Here is a 27,065-nt window from a genome sequence, read left to right on the forward strand (position 1 = left end):
GGAGCCAACAGATCGAGCTCTCTCACAGGCAATACTTAGGTCAATGTTTTATATCATGGTGATGCTGATGATCTACAGAAGTTTTTACTCGCACCGACCAAAGACGCTATGGAAAACTTGTTTGAAACACGTGAAAGATATAGTGCAGAATATAACCTAACGTTTCAGTCCTGCCAAATGTGCTGCTGCTGCTTTTAACTCGCAAGACTAATTTTACTGAGATCCCAATTTAAAATTACCAGGAAGAGATTTTCCAGTTAAATATTCTGAAAAGCATCTTGGGCTCATTATATCCTCAAAGATCCCACTTGTAATTTTTGCTGATGCTATTATAGAAACCTGAAGGTCAGAACAAATGTCATCATTAGTGAATTTGGCCATCTTGATACCTGTGCAAAAGTAAAGTTATTTAAGTCAATGTCTAAGCTGGAATGGTGGTGAACTATAGAGCCGACAAAACGCTGACCTTGGTAGCTTAATCGTCATCAGGAGAAAGCGCTAAGCCATTATGACTATATCGTACTGGGAAGGGATCAGGATAAGGAATTTGGGATGGGCTGGGGGAGCGAATGGTGCCCAACCACTTGGAAGGTCGGGTATTGAACACCGCCCTGCATGACATGAGACCGTCGCTCTATACCGTCCAGCCCAAGTGGTTGGGTAGCTTAATCGTGAATGGAATAAATGTTCTATGTAGCATTATCTAGGATGTCCATCCTCGCACTCATTGCTTGACACAACGACTTGCCCCGCTCCTGTGCTAGGTAAGTTACGGGCTCACCATAGCCCGTGCTACTTGGAACTTGTTCCGAGTAGCTGAATCTATAACAACAACAACAACATTCATTGCAATCTCCTACCTGGCCTCGTGACCACACCCAACACTTGGGAGAAATAATTCACAAACGAATGATATCATTTTGTCTGAGAGGACTCGCCCATCCAGTAAACTCAGTACTGATCGATGTTATGGGAACTGTGTGTTTGGGGTGATGTTGAGCCGGGATTGTCCCAGAATCTGTTGATGGAGAATGCTGAGGATGTGCAATTATCTATAACGTCACGTCATGGTTAGTTCATATGAGTTCCACTTCTAATTACTTTATCATGTTAATTTTGAGATATAAACATGTCTTAAGGCTCTTATAAACACACTTTGTCTTTACGAGATACACTCTTTCAAATTTTTAGCTAAATGCAACTCACTCTGCCTAAAATGTAAATCTGATTAACATTGCTATACACCTGTCTAATCCAGCCAGTATTCTAATGATCTGCATAGAAGAACACAAGAGAAGTGTTATGTCTGCAGACACTAACAATGCTCTCTTCTGCCATGTGAGGGATTCTAATCATCCCATTGATTGGTCTTCCTCCAAAATAATCTTTCCTGCCTCTACTCTACACAGACGCCGTCTTGTAGAATCGGCTCTTATTAACAATGTACCCAACATGAACTTGAGTCCTGGCTTTGTTGCTGTGGACTCTTCCCTTTCACAGTATATACTCAAATGCTCTAATCTTTCTAACAAACGTGACTTAACATAAGCTTTCCCCCTTCCATTTCTTTCTTTCTCTTTCCCTTTCTTTCTCTCTTCTCCCTTTTTCTGTTCATTGTCTTCTACGCTCCCTTGCTATCCTCTTCTTATTCCTATTACCATCTCCTTCGGTGGTTATAATAGGAGCTGCCTCGTATGGGCCAATAGGCCTGCTGCAGTTCTCATTACTACTATCCCCAACACCTGACTTTCCTCCTAAGCTCTCTCTTGCCTATTTAATGCCTGTCCCTACCTGTCATCATCACAATCGACTTGAGAATGGTCCAGGACGGACCGAAACGTCGTCGTCCCTTCAATTTCTAGTGTGTGGTCTGGTCAACATCTGCATAGATTGTTGCGAATTAAGTTTGTGATTCTGACAATGACAAATGCCAAAGTGCTACACTGTTATTGACTTTTATCTTATGTAATTGTTGTAAAGTACTTTTTTATATAAACTTTCCCAATTATAAATATACAACTATTTATGAATAAAGTCTTTGATCTGACTTGAGGAGGATGGAGGTGTAGGGGACGGGAGGAATGTTGTGAAGGAGGGGGTGTATGGGACGGATTGGATGGGGTGTATACAAAGAGGATGAGAGGGAGGGGGGGTGCGAGTGGGTAGGATAGGAATGTATGGTGAGGAAGGCGGTGTATGGAGTATGATATAAAACTGTAGAGGGCGCATGGAGTCCGCAGTTCATGAACGTAGTGAGGGTACTGTGGCAGGGGTGAGGGAGGGAGAGTACTGTGGCAGGGGTGAGGGAGGGAGGGAGAGTATTGTGGCAGGGGTGAGGGAGGGAGGGAGAATATTGTGGCAGGGGTGAGGGAGGGAGGTGTGTGAGGGCGTGGAATAAGGTGACGGGTATCACCTTACTCCCTCTGGGGCCATGGGAGACTGCACCTCCGCCACCACCCTCACCCTCCAACACCTCCGCCACCAACCTCACCCTCCAACACCCTCCAATAAAATTTAAATTTAAATTCTTTCTTACCTCAGACACCAACATAGCATTGAAGAGCACCAACAAAAGGGTGGCATCTCTTGCTCTTGATGCATCTATGTTGACAGTAGAGGGTCTCATCTTTAACAGTTAGAAGAAATTTTGGACAATGTTGAAAAAGAGGATGTTAGCAGAGAACGTGTATGGAGTCTGTGTATGGAGTCAGCCTCCACCATATCACTGCCGCACTGCCTAATGCATTCCATTTGTTAACTACTCTATTGAAAAAATATCTTTCTAATGTCTCTATGGCTCATTTGGTACCCAAATGAGTTTATTTTATTGCCTAATAATTTGCAGGATCAAGCTTCAGCTCCTGAGTCCCGATACCCAACCACTTGGGCTGCACGGTAAAGCGACGGTCTCGCTTCATGTAGGCCGGTGTTCAATCCCCGACCGTCCAAGTGATTGAGCACCGTTCCTTCCCCCCGTCCCATCCCAAATCCTTATCCTGATCCCTTCTAAGTGCTATATAGATTCTGAGTGCTATATAGTCGTAATGGCTTGGTGTTTTCTCCTGATAGTTCCCTTCCTTTCCATCCTCATATCTCAGTTATCAGTCCTTGTATTCCGTCCATGCGTTACATAATGATAGCGCGATCTCTTGAAATTTACCCTACCTTACTACCCGGGTACTACAAAAGCTCTTCTTGACTTTACTGTTGTGTTACTAATCCTCTTAAACATTGTATCTCTGCTACATCGACTTCACCGAGGATTTTGTCTTTATTATGTCCCCTCTGATTCTCCTTCATGTGCCTCTATGTCGTCCTCCCTCCATGCTCGGCCTCAGAACGCAACATATCTCTGTATTTTCTAACTTTTTGGTAAAGCTTTTTGAGGTGAGGAGTTAAGGTGGAAGTTCCTGCGTACATTAGTGAACGGAAATACTCCTTGTATGCACCCGTCTCTCTCTCTCTCTCTCTGTCGGTATATCAGTTAAACATACTCATCACTATTAGCATTATGTGATGTTAAAGTAACATTTTCACATTAGCAATAAGGAAGAAAATATGAGTATCATCTCTGTGTTGCCAGACGGAACAATGTAAATGTCAAAAGTAATGTCAATATTTTGTAGCAAATATTAGATTGCAAATACGAAGGGGGTGACGATTGTGTGGTGTTTGGGTGGTACTGTGTGTGGTGTGTGGTGTGTGTGGGTGGTACTGTGTGTGGTATGTGGTGGTACTGTGTGTGGTGTGTGGTGTGTGTGGGTGGTACTGTATGTGGGGTGTGTGGGTGACAGTGTACGTTGAGCAGTGGATGATGTGGTGGGTGGTGGGTTTACCTCTAGACGATTTCGAGAGATCTTCCCCTCCCCAAGGCTGGCCTGGGGCCAGATTTGTCTTTTGATAACTTGACCTGAAAGGCTGTTGTTTAGAGCAACCGACGAACCACATATCCATTACAACCCGGCTATTCCGGCACTTCCTGAAGGAACTTGCGCAATTGTCTCTTGAAAGCCTTGAGTTCCGGGAAACTTTCTCGTATTGGAAGTAGCATGAAGAGCCGTGGACATCTGATGTTCATGAAGTGTCTCCTGGTCATGTCTACGGCTCCTCTACTCTTCACGGAGTCTAATTTGGATTTTTTTACCTTCACTTCAGTTGAAGTGTACATTAGGCCTCCAGTATCTTCCATGTGTACGCTATGTGATATCTCTCTCTCGTCTCCTTTTTAGAGAAGGAACATTTCGAGTGCTTTGAGACAGTGCCAGTAATACAAGTGCTTCACTGTGTGATGTTTTCCGTAGTCTTTCCCACACTCCATTGCTTCAAATATGTTTGAACAAGAGAGGATGTTCCAAACATGATCGTACTTTTGCAGACATGACACTTTTATTAATTTGTTTATCAAGATGGGATTGATTGGCACTTGTAATTATAGCTTGCAGTAATTTGATAAAAGTTGACGTTAAACTAACTGACCGGGAGCTAGGCACCTGTGATATATCTCCCTTTTTATATACAGTATTCGGACCCTTCGGCAGATCTGGAACAGAACGCGAAAAAATTACTGACTATATTTGTGTGCAGGGATTCCTATCTAGCTCCTGGATTCCGTCTCAGGTACCAGGTACCTTTTGTGTGTATGTGTATGGACCTTACGCGTTCTCTCCTTCCAGAGTAGAGCGGGAGAGTCGGTTCATATTTCCAGTACACTGAACGGCAAGGAACTCTAAAAATACACGCAATAAAACAGTTCCCTGTAAGCGAAGACCAAACAAAAGTGCTCTGTAATTTTGACATTTCGTCCAGATTTTGGTGGAACAAATGCTGGAGGTGAAGGATCTGGAGAACGCTGGCTCACTCCTGCCTCCGCTACACTCTCCTACACACCTACACACTACCCCGCCACTAACACAAAACACTGGCACCCTTCTCACCCTACTCACCAACACTGTATATCTTACATTTTGATTTGTAACCAAACTTTAATTCAGTTTCTAGCACGCAGTTGTCTAATCTACAAATCACAAAATACTGCTGAAGTTGTGTTCTTTGAGGAAAGGTTGAGAAAGCGTGAGGGCGTCACGGTGAGCGCCCCTAGCGACCGTCAACTCAACTAGAGCAGCTCTAGTGTATAAAATCCACAAGGGCCGTGACGAGGATTCGAACCTGCGTCCGGGAGGATCCCAGACGTTGCCTTAATCAGCGTTTGTTCATTTGATGTATTACGTTATTGTGATTTCTGTGTGTAAAGCTCTAGTATATATGTTACCTTCTTACACTTTCCTTGTCTCTATTTTTATTTATATCTTCATATTATTTAAGTTTTATATTTTCTTTTCAAGTAATTATTTTGTCTTAGTTAATGTACTTGCTTGTGCGCGTTTGTGTGTCCAGGCGTCGGCATGTGCGCTTCTCTGTTTATGTGAGTCTGCGCGTATCTCTACATTATGTATGTCCATACATAGGGATATGTACGCGCAGGTTTATGGAGGCCAGGGGCCAGATTCACGAAGCAGTTACGCAAGTACTTACGAACGTGTACATCTTTCCTCAATCTTTGACGGTTCTGGTTACATTTATTCAACAGATTACAAGCATGAAAACTTCCCAATCAACTGTTGTTATTGTTATAAACAGCCTCCTGGTGCTTGGGAGCTCATTAACTGTTTAATAATTGTAAACAAAGCCGCCAAAGATTGACAAAAGATGTACAGGTTCCTAAGTACTTACCTAAGTGAGGAATGATGTACACGTTCGCAAGTACTTGCGTAACTGCTTCGTGAATCTGGCCCCAGGGGGAACAGTGTCCGGTATCCCGGGGGTGTTCCAGCTAATTCATTTGTATGTTTGAATACCACGGCCTGCACGTGTGTCCGTGTCCGTCGGCGGTACGTGCGATAAACTGTCCTCACGTCCGTGCATTTACCTGCTGACTTGTATATCCATCCCTCCTGCATGGCGTTTGTGTGTGTGTGTATATATATATATATATATATATATATATATATAATATATATATAATATACACACGAATCTTCTCAATATTTCTTATGTCTTTCTTCACTGTCGGGGGTAGTTGAAAAATTAACTCTCCAAAAGTTCATTTTCACATCTTTATTTATGGTCTGACACCTAGAAGCATTTTGCAAGAACACTTCTCACATTTTCAAAGACAAATCGTGCTTATATTCGTTTTTGTGTGACGTGATAGGATACAAATGTTTTTGGGTGAGGAGACAGGAAACAAATCAATGGAAAAAGACAGAACACGAAACAATGGATATAGAGAATGGGTGTACATTTATCTTTTTGCTTCTGTGCTGGTTCGGGGTCTTGAAGTGGGTAGAATGTAATTATGTGTTATTTGGCTGTTGATTGCTGGTTTTGGTTTTTTGATGTGTAGTGCCTCGCTGATGTCGAGTCTCTTGTTATCGTTGTATCTGTCGATAATTTCTGTGTTGCTTGTTAAGATTTCTCTGGTGATGGTCTGGTTGTGTGAGGAGATTATATGCTCCTTGATGGAACCCTGTTGTTTATGCATTAGTAATCGCTTAGAAAGAGACGTTGTTGTCTTGCCTATATACTGAGATCGTTTGGGCTGACAGTCCCCAAGTGGGCATGTGAAGGCATAGACGACGTTGGTTTCTTTCAAGGCGTTCCGTTTGGTGTCGTCTTGGCAATAAATAGCAGGCAGGCAGGCAGGAACGCACAAAGGCTGGCAGGCACGCACGTACGTACACAAGCACGCACGCACACAGGCAGGCACGCACACACACAGGCAGGCACGAACGCACACAGGCACGCACGTACACACACAGGCACGCACGTACACACACAGGCACGCACGTACACACACACAGGCACGCACGTACACACACAGCCACGCACGTACGCACACAGGCAGACACGCACGCATGCACGCACAACCCTCCAAACAGAAGTTTCCTCAAGCAGCGCATGTGTTGATTGCTTGGTTGTCTAACTACTTTTTTTTACTGAACTATCTTTTTACTTCTTCCCATCTCTCTTGTTTTCTTTATTAATTCCCACTTTCTCTCTCTTATTACTTTCTTTACACTTTCCTCATTTCTTTTTCTTTTTTACCTTCTACTCTTTTCCTTCCCTATTCACTCGTTTCTTGTTTCTTCCTCCAATTACTATAATATTAAATAGTTTCTTCGACCTGTCTCTCTCTCTCTTTTCATTTTATTAAGCAATATACTTTTTATGGCATCTTCTTCTCCCTATTTAATATATTCATTTACGGTGCCTTTTCTCTTTCGCCTCACGGCGCCCCTTCCCAGGAATCTATTCCTGGTCTTCCCTTGCTCATGTTTAAACAGGAAGACAACGGTGTAGACGTCTTCTGGCTCCTGTTAGCACCGTGAGAGCTTTCCCTTCCCATGGCTCATGGGAAGCCTCACCCTACTAGCTTTTATCTGGTCCCAATTACTGCTGGGTGAATTGGGGCGATCGATTATAGATCGGTTCCTAGTCAATCCTCTCCGCGTTTTGTCATTGGGCGAGAGATTTTATGTAACATGTGTGCGGTGTATTTACTATATGTGGCTGAAGAGTCGAGCTATCAGCTCCTGGATCCCGTTTTTCTAATCTATTTATTTCTTCCTCTATTATGTCTACTACATATATATGTTTCGTGTGTGTGTGTGTGTGTGTGTGTGTGTGTGTGTGTGTGTGTGTGTGTGTGTGTATACAGACACTCGTGAATGCCACAGGCTCCCGTAATTCAGCGTTGGTAAGTCTTACGAATTTCACACAGGATCGCACGAATAATGGCGCTTATTGTTTGCTGGAGCACCGCCAGAGGGCCAGGAAGACGTGAACCCGCACACACACAAAATAAGGTTCTACTTTCACTATACTTTTTTTAATGGCAAACATTATATGTGCATTATTTTTGCTTCAAATCGTCCGTGTGAATTCGAATGCAGAGATAAAAACAATGTTTAATCTAAATACTCTTAATTCCCTACTCTGAGGCTATGGGTACTTTCACTCCTACAAGAGGTCGCACCCCTATATGCCCAGATGGCGTACCCGGCCGTGCCCGGGGTCGACCCCAAAACATTGCACCATTTAAATGCTGAGAGCCCCTGAATATTATGAACTAATGATAAAACTCTGTGGGCTCGTCTCATTACACCCCACCAGTCACCCTGCAAAGTTGGGTGAGGCTAGCCCCATGCACGTGGCCTCCAGCTTGGGACAGACATTCTCTTGTATATAGGAATATATATACTGTATATCCAAACTATAAGAGAGAGAGAGTGGCATTCATAAGTTGGAGGCTAGACGCTTCGGGCTAGTCTCCTCTACATCAGCAGAGGGGATGGTCAGGGGGGGACAGGATGAACATACAGTAGACTAATTGGGGTCACCAAAATTCAAGAGGCAACAGTGTCACAGTGAAACGCTGGCCCTCACGACCATTTTTAGCGCTGGCTGCTTGGCTAATCCTGCACCGGCTGCTTGGCTAATCCTGCACATTCAAATCATTTTTATTTTCTTATAATAACATGCAAAACATTAACTGATACCGGGAAAATTAACACAATATTACTATTCATATTTTGGCCGCAGTTCCATAAAACACGTAAGTTAAATACAGCCAACGCGTCTCCCACGGCTGCACCAAACGAAGGCCGACATATATACCTTCACACACTAAAGTCCACTTCGGGCTCACCATATCCCGTCCTACTTCGAACTTTTTGTTCCGAGTAGCTGAATCGAAAACAACAACAACAACAACCTTCACACAGATACAAAGCAGATGCGTAACTATTTTATATGACAAAAAAAAAGTCAAAATAGTTTTTCCTTATAGTAATGTACAACATTATTCGCGAATTTCGGGAAAAATTCGGAAAAAATAAACGGAAATTCTCATGATATTCAAACTTCAGCCGTACTACCATAAACACACAACTTCACTACTGCGACTCTCACCCCCCCACATTACACTGAAAGTTGATTCACCAACTTTTCACAGATACAAAGAAAAACAGTAACTATTTTAATTGGCAAACCACAAAATCTAAAGTTTTTCCTTATAGAGAAAGAGAGATAAATACATACACACCAACTCACAGACGGAAAACAACGTGCAAATAGTTTGGGAATTGCGATGCCTGACGACCTGACATTCAGTGAACATAACCAAGCAAATGAAAATAATAACCCACCAATTTGAAAACACGACGAAACGTAGACTGTATGTTTAGATCCCAACCCGGGATCCTCTTGAGCAGTCCCAATCAGTATCGATCCCAGACTAATCCCCGGTTGGAAACTGATCCCAAAACAGTGGGTTATTATTTGCATTGATTAGTGCGCTACTGCACTTCATTCTCATAACCAAGCAAATATAGCGTCAGCCAGGAAAATGATAGGATGGATTTTGAGAACGCTCAAATCCAGGGATCCCATCACAATGGGTGTATTATTTACATCACTTGTGTTGTCCCGTCTTGAGTACTGCTCAGTACTCACTTCCCCCTTCAGAGCAGGAGAGATTGCTGAAATAGAGGGAATACAGAGAACATATACGGCACGCATAGACTCGATACAGCACCTAAATTATATGGACTGTTCATGAAAAAAAGATCTTTCTTAAACTTATGAAAATGGGATCAAGAGTGTGCAATGCATTACTAAAATTGATGTTACGTGTATTAATAACTTGCCTTGGGCAAATTCGATAATATTTAATAAATTAAGACCATTTTAAATATAAATAATATATTTAAAATGGTCTTAACACAAATTAGTAATACATGTATCATGAATATTATTAATGGCTGGTGTCGAGGAATGGCCATCCGACCTCCCAGCCTATCATCAAAACAAATGGCCCGAAACGTATAAGTTAAATACTGACATTAAAATGTACCCAAGTCAGTGTTCTCCACTGTCTCCCTGGAACTTGTTCCTCCTCTAATCTCATCCATGATCAACCAACATATTTTTTGATTTTATCATGTCATGCACGGACCACCATCTTCTTATCTTGAGGTTATCTTGAGATGATTTCGGGGCTTAGCGTCCCCGCGGTCCGGTCCTCGACCAGGCCTTCTTTTTGTTACACACCCCTAGGAAGCAGCCCGTAGCAGCTGTCTAACTCCCAGGTACCTATTAACTGCTAGGTAACAGGGGCATCAGGATGAAAGATACTGTGCTCCGCCGAGGATCGAATCCGGAACCTTAGGACTACGAATACCGAGCGCTGTCCATTCAGCCGTCAGGCCCGTTCCTTCCTCCTTTTTTCCCCTCCTCCATCTTGCTTTGTCTGTTCCATCCCTGCCCCCTCTAACCCACACAGCCCAACCACTTGGACTGGACGGTAGAGCGCCGGGCCTGCTACTTGCACGTCGGCGTTCAATCCCACGTCGGCATTCAATCCCCGACCGTCCAAGTAGTTGGGCACCATTCCTTTCCTCTATCCTACCCCAAATCCTTATCCTCATATCGTAGGTGCTATACAGTTGTAATGGCTTAGCGCTCTTTCCTGAACATTACCTTATATACAGGCAGTATACACAGTATATACACGTTATATACACGGTGAGGGGTTATAAAACCCACACGTGTCTTGCCCTCACAATATTCACAAAAGTCTTCAACTTCCAGGAAATATAACATTTATTTCACAGGCGTCGAAACTGCGAATTTTGCCAAAACACGAACATTGTCACACGTCTTCCAGGATAAGTGGCAAGAACACTTCACTGTAGGGAGAGAAAGTAACTCCCAACCACAAGCATATACAAACAAATAAATGTGTAGCATTGACGCGGATCCAGCAGCTGTTTAGAGCGAACAAAGAGAGAGACAATAGGAAGATTACTAACATGACGGCAGCACTGTGTGTTATCCCATCTACTGGCTCACAGGACTATGAAAGGAGGAGGAGGAAGTGTGTGACTCAGGGAGGTACTTCACTTTAATCTTTCCCAAGGAGTAGCGACAAACGCCGATACAACAAACCTAAGGATAGAAAGAGACAGCAAACGGACTGACAAACAGACAAGTAAAAGAAACACGGAGAGAGAGAGAGAGAGAGAGAGAGAGAGAGAGAGAGAGTATGAGAGAGAGAGAGAGAGAGTATGAGAGAGTATGAGAGAGTATGAGAGAGTATGAGAGAGTGTGTGTGAGAGAGTATGAGAGAGTGAGAGTGTGAGAGTGAGTTCCGCACCTGGCCCAACTCCGTGGACTAGTTGCCACCTGTAGCACTAGGCTCTCAACTTTCCATAGTCTCATGCTGGAAGTGCCAAGTGTGGAAGTTTCCAAGTTCATAAACTGTTTAAGACTTTATCAATTGCAAACCACAATAAATGTGGAAATAACATTTCATTCAGTTGCCCCATCTGGCCTGGTCGCTAAAACTCCACCAGCCCTCCGCTTCAGTGGTCATGGGCTCCAGGCTCTAATGGGGCACGCGAATGAACTGTTTCATAAATGTAAAGACAGGTGCCATGGTGCAACAAAGATGTCAAGGTTTCGTAAGATTAATTGTGATGCTTTTGCAGTTATTATTTGTGGACACATTTTACACCTCGCCAATGACGACACAGCCGCGGTACACTGTTGAAGAGGCAGCAGCTGTTGTTGTTGTTGTTTAGGATTCAGCTACTGGGAACAAAAAGCTTCAAGTAGCACGGGCTATGGTGAGCCCGTAGTGGACTTACCTGGCACAGGAGCGGAGCGGAGGCAGCAGCAGCAAGGTGACGGGATAAGAACCTTACACAGTGCAAGGCGATGAGTCACAATAACGTGGCTAAAGTATGTTGACCAGACCACACACTAGAAGGTGAAGGGAACCATTCACAATCGACTTGAGAATGGTCCAGGACGGACCGAAACGTCGTCGTCCCTTCACCTTCTAGTGTGTGGTCTGGTCAACTTACACAGTGGAACGTACCTCGGGGCAGCAGACGAGGGAGAGTGGATGGCCTCTGCTCGCACCGCAGACTTCTGCGTCACGGGATGCAGCAACGTCGTCTCCTGCCGGTTGTGGCTGTAGGGAGAGAGAGAGACATGGGACGTGTTACTGGTATGTGGAGTGAGCTTATTATTAACATTTTTATTAACAAAATAAATTTACACATTTGCTTAAGCTGAGTAATCCAATTAGGTCTTATTAGAGTGAGGATGCTGCTGGTACTCGCGGCCACACAGGTCAGGTTTATACACAAGATAATATGTCTAAATTGTAGACTGAAGCATATAAATACTTCATGAGGTCACACTCTGCTACATCAGATATTATACAAGTTTCAATTTACGATTGAAATCATATGTCAGTCATATGAAATCATATGTCAACCATATCAATCATATGTCAGGCTGCGAGCAGCCTGACATATGATTGATATGGTTGGTTGGATCAACAGCCTGGTTGATCAGGTATCATTTGGAGGTGTTTATCAAGTTTTCTCCCTTGAACACTGTGAGGGGTTGGCCAGTTATGCCCCTTATGTGTAGTGGAAGCGTGTTGGACAGTCTCGGGCCTCTGATGTTGATAGAGTTCTCTCTCAAGAGTACCTATTGCACCTCTGCTTTTCAACGGGGGTATTCTGCACATCCTGCCATGTCTTCTGGTCTCATGTGATGTTATTTCTGTGTGCAGGTTTGGGACCAGCCCCTCTATTATTTTCCACGTGTAAATTATTATGTATCTCTCCCGCCTGCGCTCAAGAGAATACAGATTTAGGCTCTTTAGTCGGTCCCAATAGTTTAGATGTTTTATTGTGTTCTCAATTTCTCTTTCAAAGTCTGCTGTGTTCATGTAAATTATCAGTTATATTATCAGGAGTTTGAATATCGTTCATAAAGCTGTATGGATTTTCAGCTTTCATGATCTTTATTGGGGTGGTAAACATAGCCTCATACTGATATTTTATAAAGGATTTCACTAATTTATCGTTCTCTGTATGTGAATATTCATTCGCAAGTATAGGCCCACTACTGGTGTAGGTTTTTTTATTTTGATTTCGCGTATGTGAACGAATATTTTGAATTTGTCTTTATCTCTTGTAAGGTTTTCTGTTCCAATTTAATTTCTTCAGACTTGTATGAGCACTTCAGCTTCTGCTCTATTCTCTATCTCCAGCTTCTGCTCTATTCTCTATCTCCTTGTTGAGGTTTATTTTTCGTTGTTAGGTTACTCGTGTCTGCTTAAACATTTCCGATACTTTTCCTTCTCCTGTAGTGTCGTCTGCGTTCTCTTTCTAGCGTGGTCCTCTTTCTGACCTTCCACACGCAAAGGAACATGTTTCATGCAGACTATGTATGTTTCGTCAATTTTGAGCTAATCCTTGTGTGGGAGTTGTTAATCCACCCTCAGAGCCTCCTCCTCGTCCACCCTCAGAGCCTCCTCCTCGTCCACCCTCAGAGCCTCCTCCTCCTCGTCCACCCTCAGAGCCTCCTCCTCCTCGTCCACCCTCAGAGCCTCCTCCTCCTCGTCCACCCTCAGAGCCTCCTCCTCCTCGTCCACCCTCAGAGCCTCCTCCTCCTCGTCCACCCTCAGAGCCTCCTCCTCCTCGTCCACCCTCAGAGCCTCCTCCTCCTCGTCCACCCTCAGAGCCTCCTCCTCCTCGTCCACCCTCAGAGCCTCCTCCTCCTCGTCCACCCTCAGAGCCTCCTCCTCCTCGTCCACCCTCAGAGCCTCCTCCTCCTCGTCCACCCTCAGAGCCTCCTCCTCCTCGTCCACCCTCAGAGCCTCCTCCTCCTCGTCCACCCTCAGAGCCTCCTCCTCCCCGTCCACCCTCAGAGCCTTCTCCTCGTCCACCCTCAGAGCCTCCTCCTCCCCGTCCACCCTCAGAGCCTCCTCCTCCCCGTCCACCCTCAGAGCCTCCTCCTCCCCGTCCACCCTCAGAGCCTCCTCCTCCCCGTCCACCCTCAGAGCCTTCTCCTCGTCCACCCTCAGAGCCTCCTCCTCCCCGTCCACCCTCAGAGCCTCCTCCTCCCCGTCCACCCTCAGAGCCTCCTCCTCCCCGTCCACCCTCAGAGCCTCCTCCTCGTCCACCCTCAGAGCCTCCTCCTCCCCGTCCACCCTCAGAGCCTCCTCCTCCCCGTCCACCCTCAGAGCCTCCTCCTCCCCGTCCACCCTCAGAGCCTCCTCCTCCCCGTCCACCCTCAGAGCCTCCTCCTCCTCGTCCACCCTCAGAGCCTCCTCCTCCCCGTCCACCCTCAGAGCCTCCTCCTCGTCCACCCTCAGAGCCTCCTCCTCCCCGTCCACCCTCAGAGCCTCCTCCTCCCCGTCCACCCTCAGAGCCTCCTCCTCCTCGTCCACCCTCAGAGCCTCCTCCTCCCCGTCCACCCTCAGAGCCTTCTCCTCCTCGTCCACCCTGAGAGCCTCCTCACCCAATATTACTTTCCTCTCTGTCCCTCTCGTCTTTACTTCACTCCTCTTATCTCCTTCCCTACCGCTCCGCCACCATCATTATACAAGGCCGGAGTCATTAACTAGAGACGAGTATCTTCCTCCGGCTTGACTCCTCACTATAATGCTCGACTTCTCATCAATACGGCGACCTGGAGCATATCTGAAGTGGGTTCTGGGAGTCCTTCTACTCCCCAAGCCCGGCCTGGGGCCAGGCTTGGCTTGCGATAACTTGGTCTAACAGGCTGTTGCTGCTTGGAGCTTCCCGCAGGCCCACATACCCACTGCAACTTGATTGGTCCGACATTTATTGCAGGAGCGTTTTGTTTCTTGAACAAGTCCACTTCTGTTGTGGCAATATTTCTTATATTTGTTGGGAGAGTGTTGACCAGCCGTGGACGGGTTTGGGGAGTAGAAGAACTCCCAGAACCCCATCAACCAGGTATCAACCAACCAGGTATCAACCAACCAGGTATCAACCAACCAGGTATCAACCAACCAGGTATCAACCAACCAGGTATCAACCAACCAGGTATCAACCTCCTCTGGCGTCACAACAACAACAATGGTCTGGGGCCTCGTAGCCTGGTGGATAGCGCGCAGGACTCGTAATTCTGTGGCGCGGGTTCGATTCCCGCACGAGGCAGAAACAAATGGGCAAAGTTTCTTTCACCCTGAATGCCCCTGTTACCTAGCAGTAAATAGGTACCTGGGTGTTAGTCAGCTGTCACGGGCTGCTTCCTGGGGGTGGAGGCCTGGTCAAGGACCGGGCCGCGGGGACACTAAAGCCCCGAAATCAACTCAAGATAACCTCAAGATATGGTGATGTGCAACCCGTCCCCTCGCCTAATTCGTTGTATTTCTTACGGAACCAAAAAAATCCGTTTAAAATCCGCTCTGTATTAGTAAATATTAAAGCACCGAAATATCGACGTTTCGTATGCCTCTGCCTCGATAGGTTAGGTAGGTTGCTTGGGTTTGTAAGTTTCAGGTTAGGCAGAACAATTTCATTTTTTTTCAGGAATGCCAAATCAAGCAACCCGTCGTCCTCTTACAAATTACATCGGTTTTCGCTCGTATGCGATACGGCTAAAAAAAGGCCTTAATTTAAAAATGAAAAATAATTAAAAAGAAAATTTGGATTGTTTTTCTCCAAAACAGTAAGTTAATTTAAGGATCCTCTGGTAAGTTAGAAGGGCAGGAAGTTCTCCTAAGGTTTCGAAACAAATAACCGTTAACTGAAAGTTTCCTCTCCTAGCCTAACAGCCTAAGCCAGGAAACAGAAAACAGGACAGTACATCACTTTCCTGAGCCGATTCCATTTCCAATTCCGTCCTTTTTTTTTAGCCCTGAGTGCGCATACGAGCGAAAAGTGACGTAATTTGTAAGAGGACGGGTTGAATAAAAAAAAAAAGAGGATTGAGAAAATAAGCGTTCGCCCGGGGTACAGCAACACATGTACCAGGCACACGGACCATCGCCTGGCGATGATGTGTGACCTAACACACACACACACACATGGCGCAGCATCTTAGTTCCGCAGAATAGAATTCGAAGGAATTTTGCAATTGACTGATCAATCGGGCTGTGAGGGTGGCTGGCAGGACTGGCATAGTGAATTAGATTCCCCAGAGAAATGGAAGAACTCTGAATACGTCATTAGATGAAACCCAACCAAATTTGACAAAAAGTTAAAAAAAAAACATTTATCCCAAAATTAAAAATTAAAATAAATAAACATTAAATGACAAAGTTAAGAAAGCATATATTTTATTTTTAAACATATTTAGTGAGAAATGAAACCAGTATGCACAACTCTTAAAGACACTATAATTGTATCAAAGATTATAAGAGAAATACATCGTTTAGCATTAAAGCACAAGAAAATATCGTATACACAATATTTTATTTCAGTTCGGGATGCGAGTCAGACGCAAATAAGTCCAAAAGTAATAAAAGTAGCAAGTCTTTTGTCAAGGACTTAAAGACATTTGGCTGGTGCAGAGGCGGGCGGAGGCCGCTCCTGCACCCACCGTATATAGCAGTGGAACCTGGGGTGTAGCCCCGGCTATACCAGGGTGTACTTATAGCCATACCTGGGTGTAGTCATGACCATAGCTTGGTATAATCAAGGCCATACCTGCGTCATGGTCATACCAGATAACACTCAACTATTGTCAATGAGCAAATCCCAGAGTTTAGCACACCGAGAGCTGTGTCCTACACCTTGAGTTTATACAAATTTAGAGAGTTATGAACAAATCCACAAGGGCCGTGACGAGGATTCGAACCTACGTCCGAGATCATCCCAGACGCTGCCTTAATCGACTGAGCTACGACTTCGGTGTTAAGAGAGTTATGTTAGGACTTGTATAGGCCTCGGGACGGGTACTGGAACCGGTTATGTTATTCAGCACCAAGGGGTTTGCCCCGGGACACGATCCCCGGAGACCAGAGCACTCACCCCGCTCTCCAGGTAATGAGTGTGTGCCAGCAGGGGCAACATCGACCGGAGTTGCTTAACAATACCATAAAACCTTGGTAATGACAGCCATCAAACGCCACCCAGCGCTCATGACACAACTCTGTGCCTGCTGCTACTGTCTTCGCCCGCCGCCGGTGATCTCTTCTGTTTTTCTAACATTTACGTTGTAAAAATGTACTATGTAAAAAAACATTTGAAAAAGTTAGGTTAGGTTATTTACATTATAGCGGTACAAGTACTGTTAATCCGCGTTGGAGGTCTTATTGCCTCTAATGTTGCAAACTACTTCCAGAACCCCATCTAGGTAAACATTGAGATGTTGGCAGGAGTAATTATGTCGGAAGACTTTGCCTACCTTTAAACAATATAACGACGTAGCTGCCACATCTACAAGAACAATTATAAGCTGGAAAACAAGAATCTTTCAAAAAAAGAGATGCCAAACCAATGATAGTACTTTTCAAGACACCAAGGCGGAATATTATTGCATCAGTCACCTTCAGAGCTGAAGAAGTTGCCAACCTGGCGAACGTGCAGTGAACTTATAAAGCCTGATTCTGTTCAAACATCTCAATTTTTAGACCGCTAAAAATCCTTGAAATCATAAGTTATATCATCCAGAAAACATTAGAGGAACTCTGTACACTGAAACAATTCCTTACAATACCAGAAAGCATGGTGGCATACTGTGCAAAATGCCTCCACTGAAAGGCAGTGGTGCAGTAATTATTCTGAGAGACAATTATAAACATTAAGGACACAAGACTTGTCACACCCTCCGTCCCTCTCAACATAATCCGCATGACTAGTCAACCTCTTTCGGTGATCACGAAAGGAATCTAATAAATATCTCCACAGGAGGGCAACCGAGATCAATTGTTCAACCGAATTGTGATCAGACCACATGCAGCGTCCCACAACAGCATGGTGAGCCAGACAGCCAACCAGGAGGCCTTATCAGAGACCTGGCCGCGGGGACACAGATCTTACGAACTCCTTTAAGGTAACTTTAGGCTAAAATAGGCAGTGTACCCATATTTACCTTAAAAGTAAGGTATATGCTTAATTTTACTTTAAATACTTCAAAGTATATCAATTTGGGCATAGTATTTTTTACTTAGTCGAAAATGTTTTATCGAAATATGGAAATGAAGAGTTCTGAAACACTTTTCATACACTATATCAACAACAAACAATATTTTGCCCGAAACGCTATGCGTGCTAGTGGCATTACAAGAAAGTTAATTTCAACTTAATCTCTATGTTCTCTGTTAACCCCCAATGTACCTTCTTGTATATATATATATAAATAAATAAAAAATAAATAAAAAAAGTCGTCAATATTTTACTTGAGCTGGAGACAGCAGTCACTCCTTATAGAGTGGCCCTTCACCAAACACTTATCATCAGAGCAGCCTGATACCACTCATTATAGTGGGGTCCTACTCCCTCCCACCTCTACCATACCGACCTAGCAACCGGCCGGATAGCAATACCGACCTAGCAACAGGCCGGATAGCAATACCGACCTAGCAACAGGCTGGATAGCAATACCGACCTAGCAACAGGCCGGATAGCAATACCGACCTAGCAACAGGCTGGATAGCAATACCGACCTAGCAACAGGCCGCTGGATAACAATACCGACCTAGCAACAGGCCGGATAACAATACCGACCTAGCAACAGGCCGCTGGATAACAATACCGACTGACACATCGGGACAAGAAGTCAACACACCAGCCCGGGCCAGTGACACTACTCCCTCTGAACGCCGCAGCTTAACTTTTATACCATTATAAAAGACAATGGCAGCTGCGGAACCTATTATTACAAGTAATACCTTACCATCATATCTGCTTCATAACTCCTCGCATATTTCCAGACCAAAAAGTTGGAAGCATTCCGAGGGCGGAGGCGCGCGGGCAAGAAGACATGTCAGGTATGTTAGGTAATAATCAGTCGGGCGGAACACCTTGTGAGGTGAGGGCGGCGTCTCACGCTGCACTCACTTCACTTCGTGAGGTGACTTGATCCGCCTACCTCATATATCAACTTTTTCTTCTTCTTCTTCTTCATTTTTCCTTCTTTTTTTCTTCTTCTGTCTTCTTATCTTCTTCTTGCGGTTTATCTCATTTAGTTATATTTTATTCTTGTTTTTATTTAATTATTTGATCATTAGTATTATTTTATCAATATTAATATTTAATTTTATAATTATTTAATAGTCCTATTATTTTTCAATATTAAAACTTAATTTTATAAATATTTAATAGTCCTATTATTTTATCAATATTAATATTTAGTTTAATAAATATTTCCTAGTCCTATTACTTTATAATTATTATTGTTTTACATCATTATTAGATTTTTTGAGCATTCATATCAAGCATTTTTTTTTCTTTTAATATTCATCTGTCACAAAGGGAATATATGGCTCAGGAACCATCAGGACCTTTGTGCCCCATTCAGAGGTCTTGAACGTTTTAAGATATATGATGCGTCTTGGTATTAATAGCTAGGATTCTATGTGAGACATTGTAGCTAAACAAATCTGGAATAGCCTTGGTCCCTTCTTTCAGTTATGACCTATTTTTGAATGTCTTTATATATATATATATATATATATATATATATATATATATATATATATATATATATATATATGATCCAGTTGGAGTGCTTGGCCAGCTCTCTCACTCAAGAGAGGTACTCCTCAGCCAACACCCAATGGAAATATACTTGGAGGTATTGTGAACTTAAGACCAAGAATATAAAGGAGATAGAGAGAATGAATACAAGAACATATACAAATATTTTCAAGAAAAGCATACAAGATGCCAACGAGGAGGCCTGGTCGAGAGGACTGGGCCGCGGAGACGTTAAGCCCCGAAATCATTGCAAGACAATCATTGCAAGGAGGATTAGAAGTCATCTCCAGGAAGGGGTATCAACAGGACCTTTGTACTCATGCACCACCACCAACGAGGGAGGGAATCAACAGGACCTTTGTACTCATGCACCACCACCAACGAGGGAGGGTATCAACAGGACCTTTGTACTCATGCACCACCACCAAAGAGGGAGGGAATCAACAGGACCTTTGTACTCATGCACCACCACCAACGAGGGAGGGAATCAACAGGACCTTTGTATTCATGCACCACCACCAACGAGGGAGGGAATCAACAGGACCTTTGTACTCATGCACCACCACCAACGAGGGAGGGAATCAACAGGACCTTTGTACTCATGCACCACCACCAACGAGGGAGGGAATCAACAGGACCTTTGTACTCATGCACCACCACCAACGAGGGAGGGAATCAACAGGACCTTTGTACTCATGCACCACCACCAACGAGGGAGGGAATCAACAGGACCTTTGTACTCATGCACCACCACCAACGAGGGAGGGAATCAACAGGACCTTTGTACTCATGCACCACCACCAGTGCAGTATACCTATTGCTTAGGACAACTATTTTCCTTTTGTTACATAGTAAGTTAATTTTTTTTTAGCTAGCACAGCAGCCATTATACGAATCAGGCAGCGTCGACAACGGTAACACTGATAATAACTAAATTGATAAAACAGCACCTGTGGTGATCGATGATAGCTGCGAGCATGATGTTGGCATGTGGTCCATGGCCGGCCAGGTGGGCCAAGTTCCCGGCCACTGGAGAAGAAATTGATCCATGGTCGGCTAGGTGGACGAGACTCTCGGCCATCGGAGTAGTCTGTGGTCCATGGCCGGCCAGGTGGACCAGACTTCCGGCGACCGGAGAAGAGATGGACACCAAACTTCGCGTCCCCATCCGAATGGCCGACCTGCGATTCTCCTCCCCGGCAACGGAGTACCGCCGCTGGTCGGCCGAGCGTCTGGCGGCCGAGATGCCCCTGGGGGACCAACTGAATCTCTTCTTTTCGCTGGTGGCCCACGAGAAGCGCTTTTTGAACTTATGGATATTAATGCAAGACTCGGTTCGGGGGAACACAGTCGTGGCTTCTGAGAGTCGTGACTTGACGCCAGCACCTTGGACGCTCTCGTTGTTCAAGATCGCTTCTGATTTCGGAGGGCGGAGAGGTGGCGCATTGTGGGTTTTTTCTCCTGCTGCCCACGAAAGCCTTTTTTTGGTGAGTGCAGGCCTCTCTGGGGTGTTGTCCTCGTAGTCGATGGACTCGACGTATGAGAGTCGAACCCGCGGTCCGGACAGACTGGCTGGTGGCTCGCAAAAAGAAACATGTTTACAATTCCCCGCGAAAGGTTTAACTTTCAGAGCTCTGGAGTCACTTTTTCTTCCCATTTTCATTGAGCTTCGAGATACTTCGATAGCTCTGGCCGCCTGAAAATTCTTGATGTTATGATGAACCTCAACAACCTCTACATCGTCGTCCTTGGTGATCTTCATTGTCTTCTGTGTCTTCATCTTCTTCGCTTTCTCTATGTTGTTAACCTTCTGAGAGGTCAGAGAAATAGCTTGAGTGCCCATGACCACTGAGGCACTCCTTGCACGCCCATAGCCAGGGTTCTCTTCGTGGAGCGTGGGCAACGAAAAGCTTTCCCCCACACACACTGTTTTGCGACTCCTGGGCCTCGTCATATGGCTCTCCAAAAGTGGAGTATCAGGGAAATTGAGGTTCCTGAGATATATGTGGTTCCCCGCACTACTCGTGAAGGCTCTCGTCCCCAGCTGGCCTCTGAGACCGACTGGAGAGATGGATACAGCGACCTGTGGAGCATAATAACCCGGAGGTCGGCCACCCTCGCCCCCAAGGCTGACGATGGAAGCATATACAGGGCGACGGGGGGCAGTATAGCCCGAGACGGGTTCATTCAGCACCCACGGATGAGGTGCGCTGCTCCTGCAGGCATCGCCGCCTACCATCACACTCCGTCTCGTATTCGCTTGTGAGGGGGTGCGAAATGGGTGAGCCAGGAAGGAGCAGGATCCAAAGTGAGCTGGTACATGACCTGCATAATCCGTATCAGGGCCAGTATGAGTGGGTGTTGGATCCACAAAATCTAGCATGGACGGAACACCAGTTTTACGTCTAGACATGTTCATCCAGCAAGTACGATTTGAACCCCCATCCTATGGGTCCTTATTGTCTGCAGTCAAGTACGAATCGGCGCAAACAGTTAACAAAACACACTCGCCACAACCAAGGACTGTCCCTATACCCACAGGTCGGACTGGCCTTGACTCTGACTGACGGACTGACTCTTAACGCCGACCTTCCACGACATCGATGCATCGGCTTGCATTTCCTCTTTCATACACTTTCTGGAATACATCAGGAATTAAGAAGTAATGATAGCAGAAGAAAATCGCATTCACCGGCGCCAGCAAGTCAACACTTATCCTGATACTTTCTCAAGGCAAAAAATAACCTAATGAACGCCGCACGCAAAAATAGATTAAGCCGATCCTAATTTTTTTCACAGTCCGTCATGTCGCTCATATCGATTAGGGGGACGTTGGATAAATTTCAGCCACTCATGTTCTCGAAAAATGAGTGTGGGTTAGTGACTAGTGAGTGAGTGAAGGGTGCCGAGTGGCGTCTTAGACTGTGAGATGACTTAACTGGCGTGCTCCTGGCTCCGGGACGTGATGGCCAAGAGGGCAAGTAACAAATTAAAAGAACAACGATAACATTAATAATAATTAACATAGCAATTAACTTAATAGTGTTATTATTTCAAGTTGGTCACCGCTTGCTGGAGTCAAGACACCAGTCTAGTCACGTTGTTATTGGCACTACATTACTACAAGTAATTACGTCATTATCACAACGTAATCACGTCACTATCACAAGGCTATTTGTGATACGCTATTTTCATATGGTTATAAAATCATTATCACAAATTAATCTTATCGCAAGATAATCTCATCACCATCACAAGGTAATGTCATCACCATCACAAGATAACCTCATCACCATCACAAGGTAATGTCATCACGATCACAAGGTAATGTCATCACGATCACAAGGTAATGTCATCACTATCACAAGATAATCTCATCACCATCACAAGATAATGTCACCATCACCATCACAAGATAACCTCATCACCATCACAAGATAACCTCATCACCATCACAAGGTAATGTCATCACGATCACAAGGTAATGTCATCACTATCACAAGATAATCTCATCACCATCACAAGATAATGTCACCATCACCATCACAAGATAATGTCACAATATCATCACAAGGTAATCTCATCACCATCACAAGGTAATCTCATCACCATCACACCACTTTTCACATGATAAGTCACAATCAGCTTAGTGACAAGCCTCCCAAGTGTCCCCAAGTCCTCTACAGGGGTAACTAACACTGGGAACCTTCCACTTGGGTCCCCTCCCCCCCCCCCCACACTGGACCAACATCAGCGTCCAATTACCCATCAGGGCCTCGTCCTCGCCCCCCCCCCCCCAATATCCCCGGAGGTGGGGGGGATACAGGAAATAGGCTCACTGATTGGGCGATCCGGTGTGCCTCGTTCGAATCCAGCGGCTCTTGTGAATTGGCACCCAAAGTGTCTGCCACTGACAGCGACCAGCAGCCACCCAACACCTGTACCACCACAACCACCACTACCACCACCCACCACCACCCACCCAGCTCGACGTGCGAAAACACTTAAGAGTACGACGTTTCGGGGATCACAACTTCTGCTCGTAAAATACAGATTTTTGACTGTATATTTTTGTACAATATACACCTCCACAATAGCGATGTCTTTTCGTCATGAACGTGTTCTTCAGCATGAAAACAGTGTATGTGAAGGAGCGGAAGAGCGCAGCGGGAGGTGAAGGTGGTGCCCCTCCTACACGGCCGGCGACCAGTCCGGGTTCCCACCAAACACACAGGAACCTTGACGGGTCGCCTTATTACCTTACATCGTGTCTTCCCTCACACAATACACTTACACAATATCGTAAAACACCAGACCATTAAACACAACTGTGACGCATCGCTCACACCTGCAGGATAAATTGAGTTTATACATCACGGATATACCTAGGAAATATATATACCTCTGGTAAAAGATATACGAATATGTCCTCCCCAGCCTAAAGGTGTTGGTTAGTGTTTACAGATGCAATTGAGGGAAATGTGGCAACAAAGTGAGAGAGGCAGCCAGCTTGCATAATGCACGATACTGAGGTAATGATTCATTGTCCGATGCTGTGTGTACTTACCTCAATGTGAGGTCGAGCGCATGCTCCTGAACCCAGCCTTACCAGCGGTTGATCAATGCATTTATTCCGACCCATAGTTTCTTGTCATTACTTTTGAATACATTTATTGTGTTAGCTTCACTACCGTATGCCCCACTCTAGTTCACTTCATCTACTCAATAGCATTACACTAAAATACTTCTCACATTTCACTAACTTCAGTCATATCTACATTTGAAACTAAGTATGGAGTCTGCCTCCACCACATCACTTCCTAGTGCATTCCATTTGCTAACTACTCTGACACTGAAAATATTCTTTGAATGCCTCTGTGGCTATTTCGGAATTCAGTTTATACCTGTGGTCTCTTGTGTGAGTACCACCAGTGCTAAATAGTGTCTTTATCTATCGCATCAATTTTCCCGAGAATTTTATGTGGTAATAATGTCTCCCTCTAACTCTTTTGTTTTCTGCGACGTGAGGATCAATTTTATTATGTAGCTTTTCCTGGTAACCCATACCTCGCAGTTCTGGGGCTTACAGGGTAACATACCTCTGAACCTTCTCCAAATTCGTCTTGCGCTTCATTAGATATCAACGCTGCAGCCGCAAACTCCAGGACTGGGCCTGACACATGTGACATACATGAATGCTCCCTTACACAGATTTCCAAAGGCAATTTTGATGTTAATCAGTCCTGCAAGTCTTGTTGTTGTTGTTGTTTAAGATTCAGCTACTGGGAACAAAACGTTCCAAGTAGCACGGGCTATGGTGAGCCCGTAGTGGACTTACCTGGCACAGGAGCGGGGCTGTAACTTGCGTGTGTGTCCTGCATGTCCTCTCTCGCTCTCATATAACATCAGTTGGTGTGGCGTGAGGCACTGGTCAGGTGAGTGTGGTTTTGGTATCGTATGACGCCAAGCGCCTCCCTCCAGGTGTTGACAATAACGCTTATTAATCCGTTGTTTCAACAAAACGTTGAGCGCCAGTAATGTTCTCATGTTGTTCTCCCATCTCAGAGAGAGAGAAGATAAGGAGAGAGAGAGAGAGAGAGAGAGAGAGAGAGGGGGGGGGGGTTATCTTCAGGTTATCTTGAGATGATTTCGGGGCTTAGTGTCCCCGCGGCCCGGTCCTCGACCAGGCCTCCTCCCCCAGGAAGCAGCCCGTGATAGCTGACTAACTCCCAGGTACCTATTTACTGCTAGGTAACAGGGGCATCAAGGTGAAAGAACCTCTGCCCATTGTTTCTCGCCGGCGCCTGGGATGGAACCCGGGACCACAGGATCACGCGTCCAGTGTTCTGTCCGCTCAACCACCGGCTCCTGGAAAGGGGGAGGCTATTTCATTAGTAGCCATCTATTTGGCTATCAAGACATGATCTTGGAGTAGAGCGAGGTATCATAAAGATATGAGGTCACCATTCTCTAGCATACGCATGAAAATTACCCCACTGGAGTATGCCTGTAATGTGTGGCCAGTGTCGAGATCGTTTCTACTCCCGCATCCCGCCTGAAGCATGATCACCCAGGCTATTGTAGCAAGCTTAATTAACTAACAACACAACCTGGCCTGGAGATGGCTTCGTGGAGAGGGAATTGGTGGACGGGGGCGGGTGAGAGGGTCATGTTGGAAGGCTGGCAGGAACCATGAGAAATCACCAACCGCATGTTTCTCACTTAACAAGGTATATTTATCAATTCCACACAGACCCATATCAATTAATATATGTGGGTAGGACCTCGCGCTTGTTGGGTCGATAATGAAGCTGACTCACAGCTCGTGATTCGAAACTGAAAATAAATTTTTGAGAACTCTTTAATGTTCATTAAAACAATAATTATCTTTAATTTATGCGAGAACAGCACAATGTAAATATTTGTAGACTATACCAGCTGGAACACGACTATTTCTAGGATATAATAGGCGGACTACATCCATTTCTAGGATATACTTGCCATACAAGCCAGCAACTCTAGGCAGTAACTGGGAGACTTGCCCCGTGTCCCATCACCCAGTACCCAGGGCCTCCAGAAGTTTCCCAACGTCAATAAACTGTCGTATCCGCTCCTAACCTACCAGAGGACCCAAAACAGAAAACGGGGACAGTATGCCAATTTGGCGAGCCGCTACCATTTTCTAGTACGACGATGTTGACCAGACCACACACACTAGAAAGTGAGGGAACGACGACGTTTCGGTCCGTCCTGGACCATTCTCAAGCCGATTGTGTCGTTTCGACGTTTCAAAAGGTCGCCTTCCCTTTACTTTCTAGTGTGTGGTCTGGTCAACATACTTCAGCCACGTTATTGTGACTCATCGCCTGCACAGTACGACGATTTTTGGCCTCAGGGAGCAAATATTTGGCCTCTGGTACGCGTCAAAATCCGACGGTGTATTAGGAGGACGGGTTGGTCCCTTCCACTCCTGAAGGTGACACTACGTATTCTCTGTCACGTTTTCTACGACGAAGCACATTGCTTCCTGTTCTTTAGTTTCGTCTCTCGGTACTAACTTACTAATTGTCTTACCCCTTGACTTTGACCCTCCGACCTTTTAACCCGAAATTACGCTGCACGGTCACGATGTGCAAAGGTCAAATTTCGTAATTATGTATTGAGTATGATGCGTGTGATTATGTATATGTATGTATACGTGTATTTTAATGTGTACGAACACCTAGTATTGTTTACCTAGTTGTACCAACATAAACGATTGTCAGCCCATAAGTCCAGTCATTTCAGTTGTCCCTCATCTAATGACGTGATTTCGGCCTCTTGTGATGTGTTCAGTGTCGTCTTTACCTGTATGTAAAGTCAGTGACGACACCCTGAGGGAGTGAGTGAGGGAGCCGGTCGGCCGAGCGGACAGCACGCTGTACTTGTGATCCTGTGGTCCCGGGTTCGATCCCGGGCGCTGGCGAGAAACAATGGGCAGAGTTTCTTTCACCCTATGCCCCTGTTACCTAGCAAAAAAATAGGTAC

General features: G+C 45.1%; 1 protein-coding gene across 3 annotated transcripts in view; it reads right to left on the reverse strand.

The window, feature by feature from the left end:
• The window catches only part of LOC123758108 (uro-adherence factor A-like), a 364,530-nt gene that overhangs the window by 123,333 nt on the left and 214,132 nt on the right, over nucleotides 1–27,065 (reverse strand). For all 3 annotated transcript variants that reach the window (XM_069338664.1, XM_069338665.1, XM_069338666.1), the window contains one exon: nucleotides 11,942–12,037. In XM_069338664.1, coding sequence (XP_069194765.1) covers nucleotides 11,942–12,037 — 96 coding nt within the window. The remainder of the gene's footprint in view (nucleotides 1–11,941; nucleotides 12,038–27,065) is intronic.

This window comes from Procambarus clarkii, chromosome 40 (genome assembly GCF_040958095.1).
Source record: "Procambarus clarkii isolate CNS0578487 chromosome 40, FALCON_Pclarkii_2.0, whole genome shotgun sequence".
Lineage (NCBI taxonomy): Eukaryota > Metazoa > Arthropoda > Malacostraca > Decapoda > Cambaridae > Procambarus > Procambarus clarkii.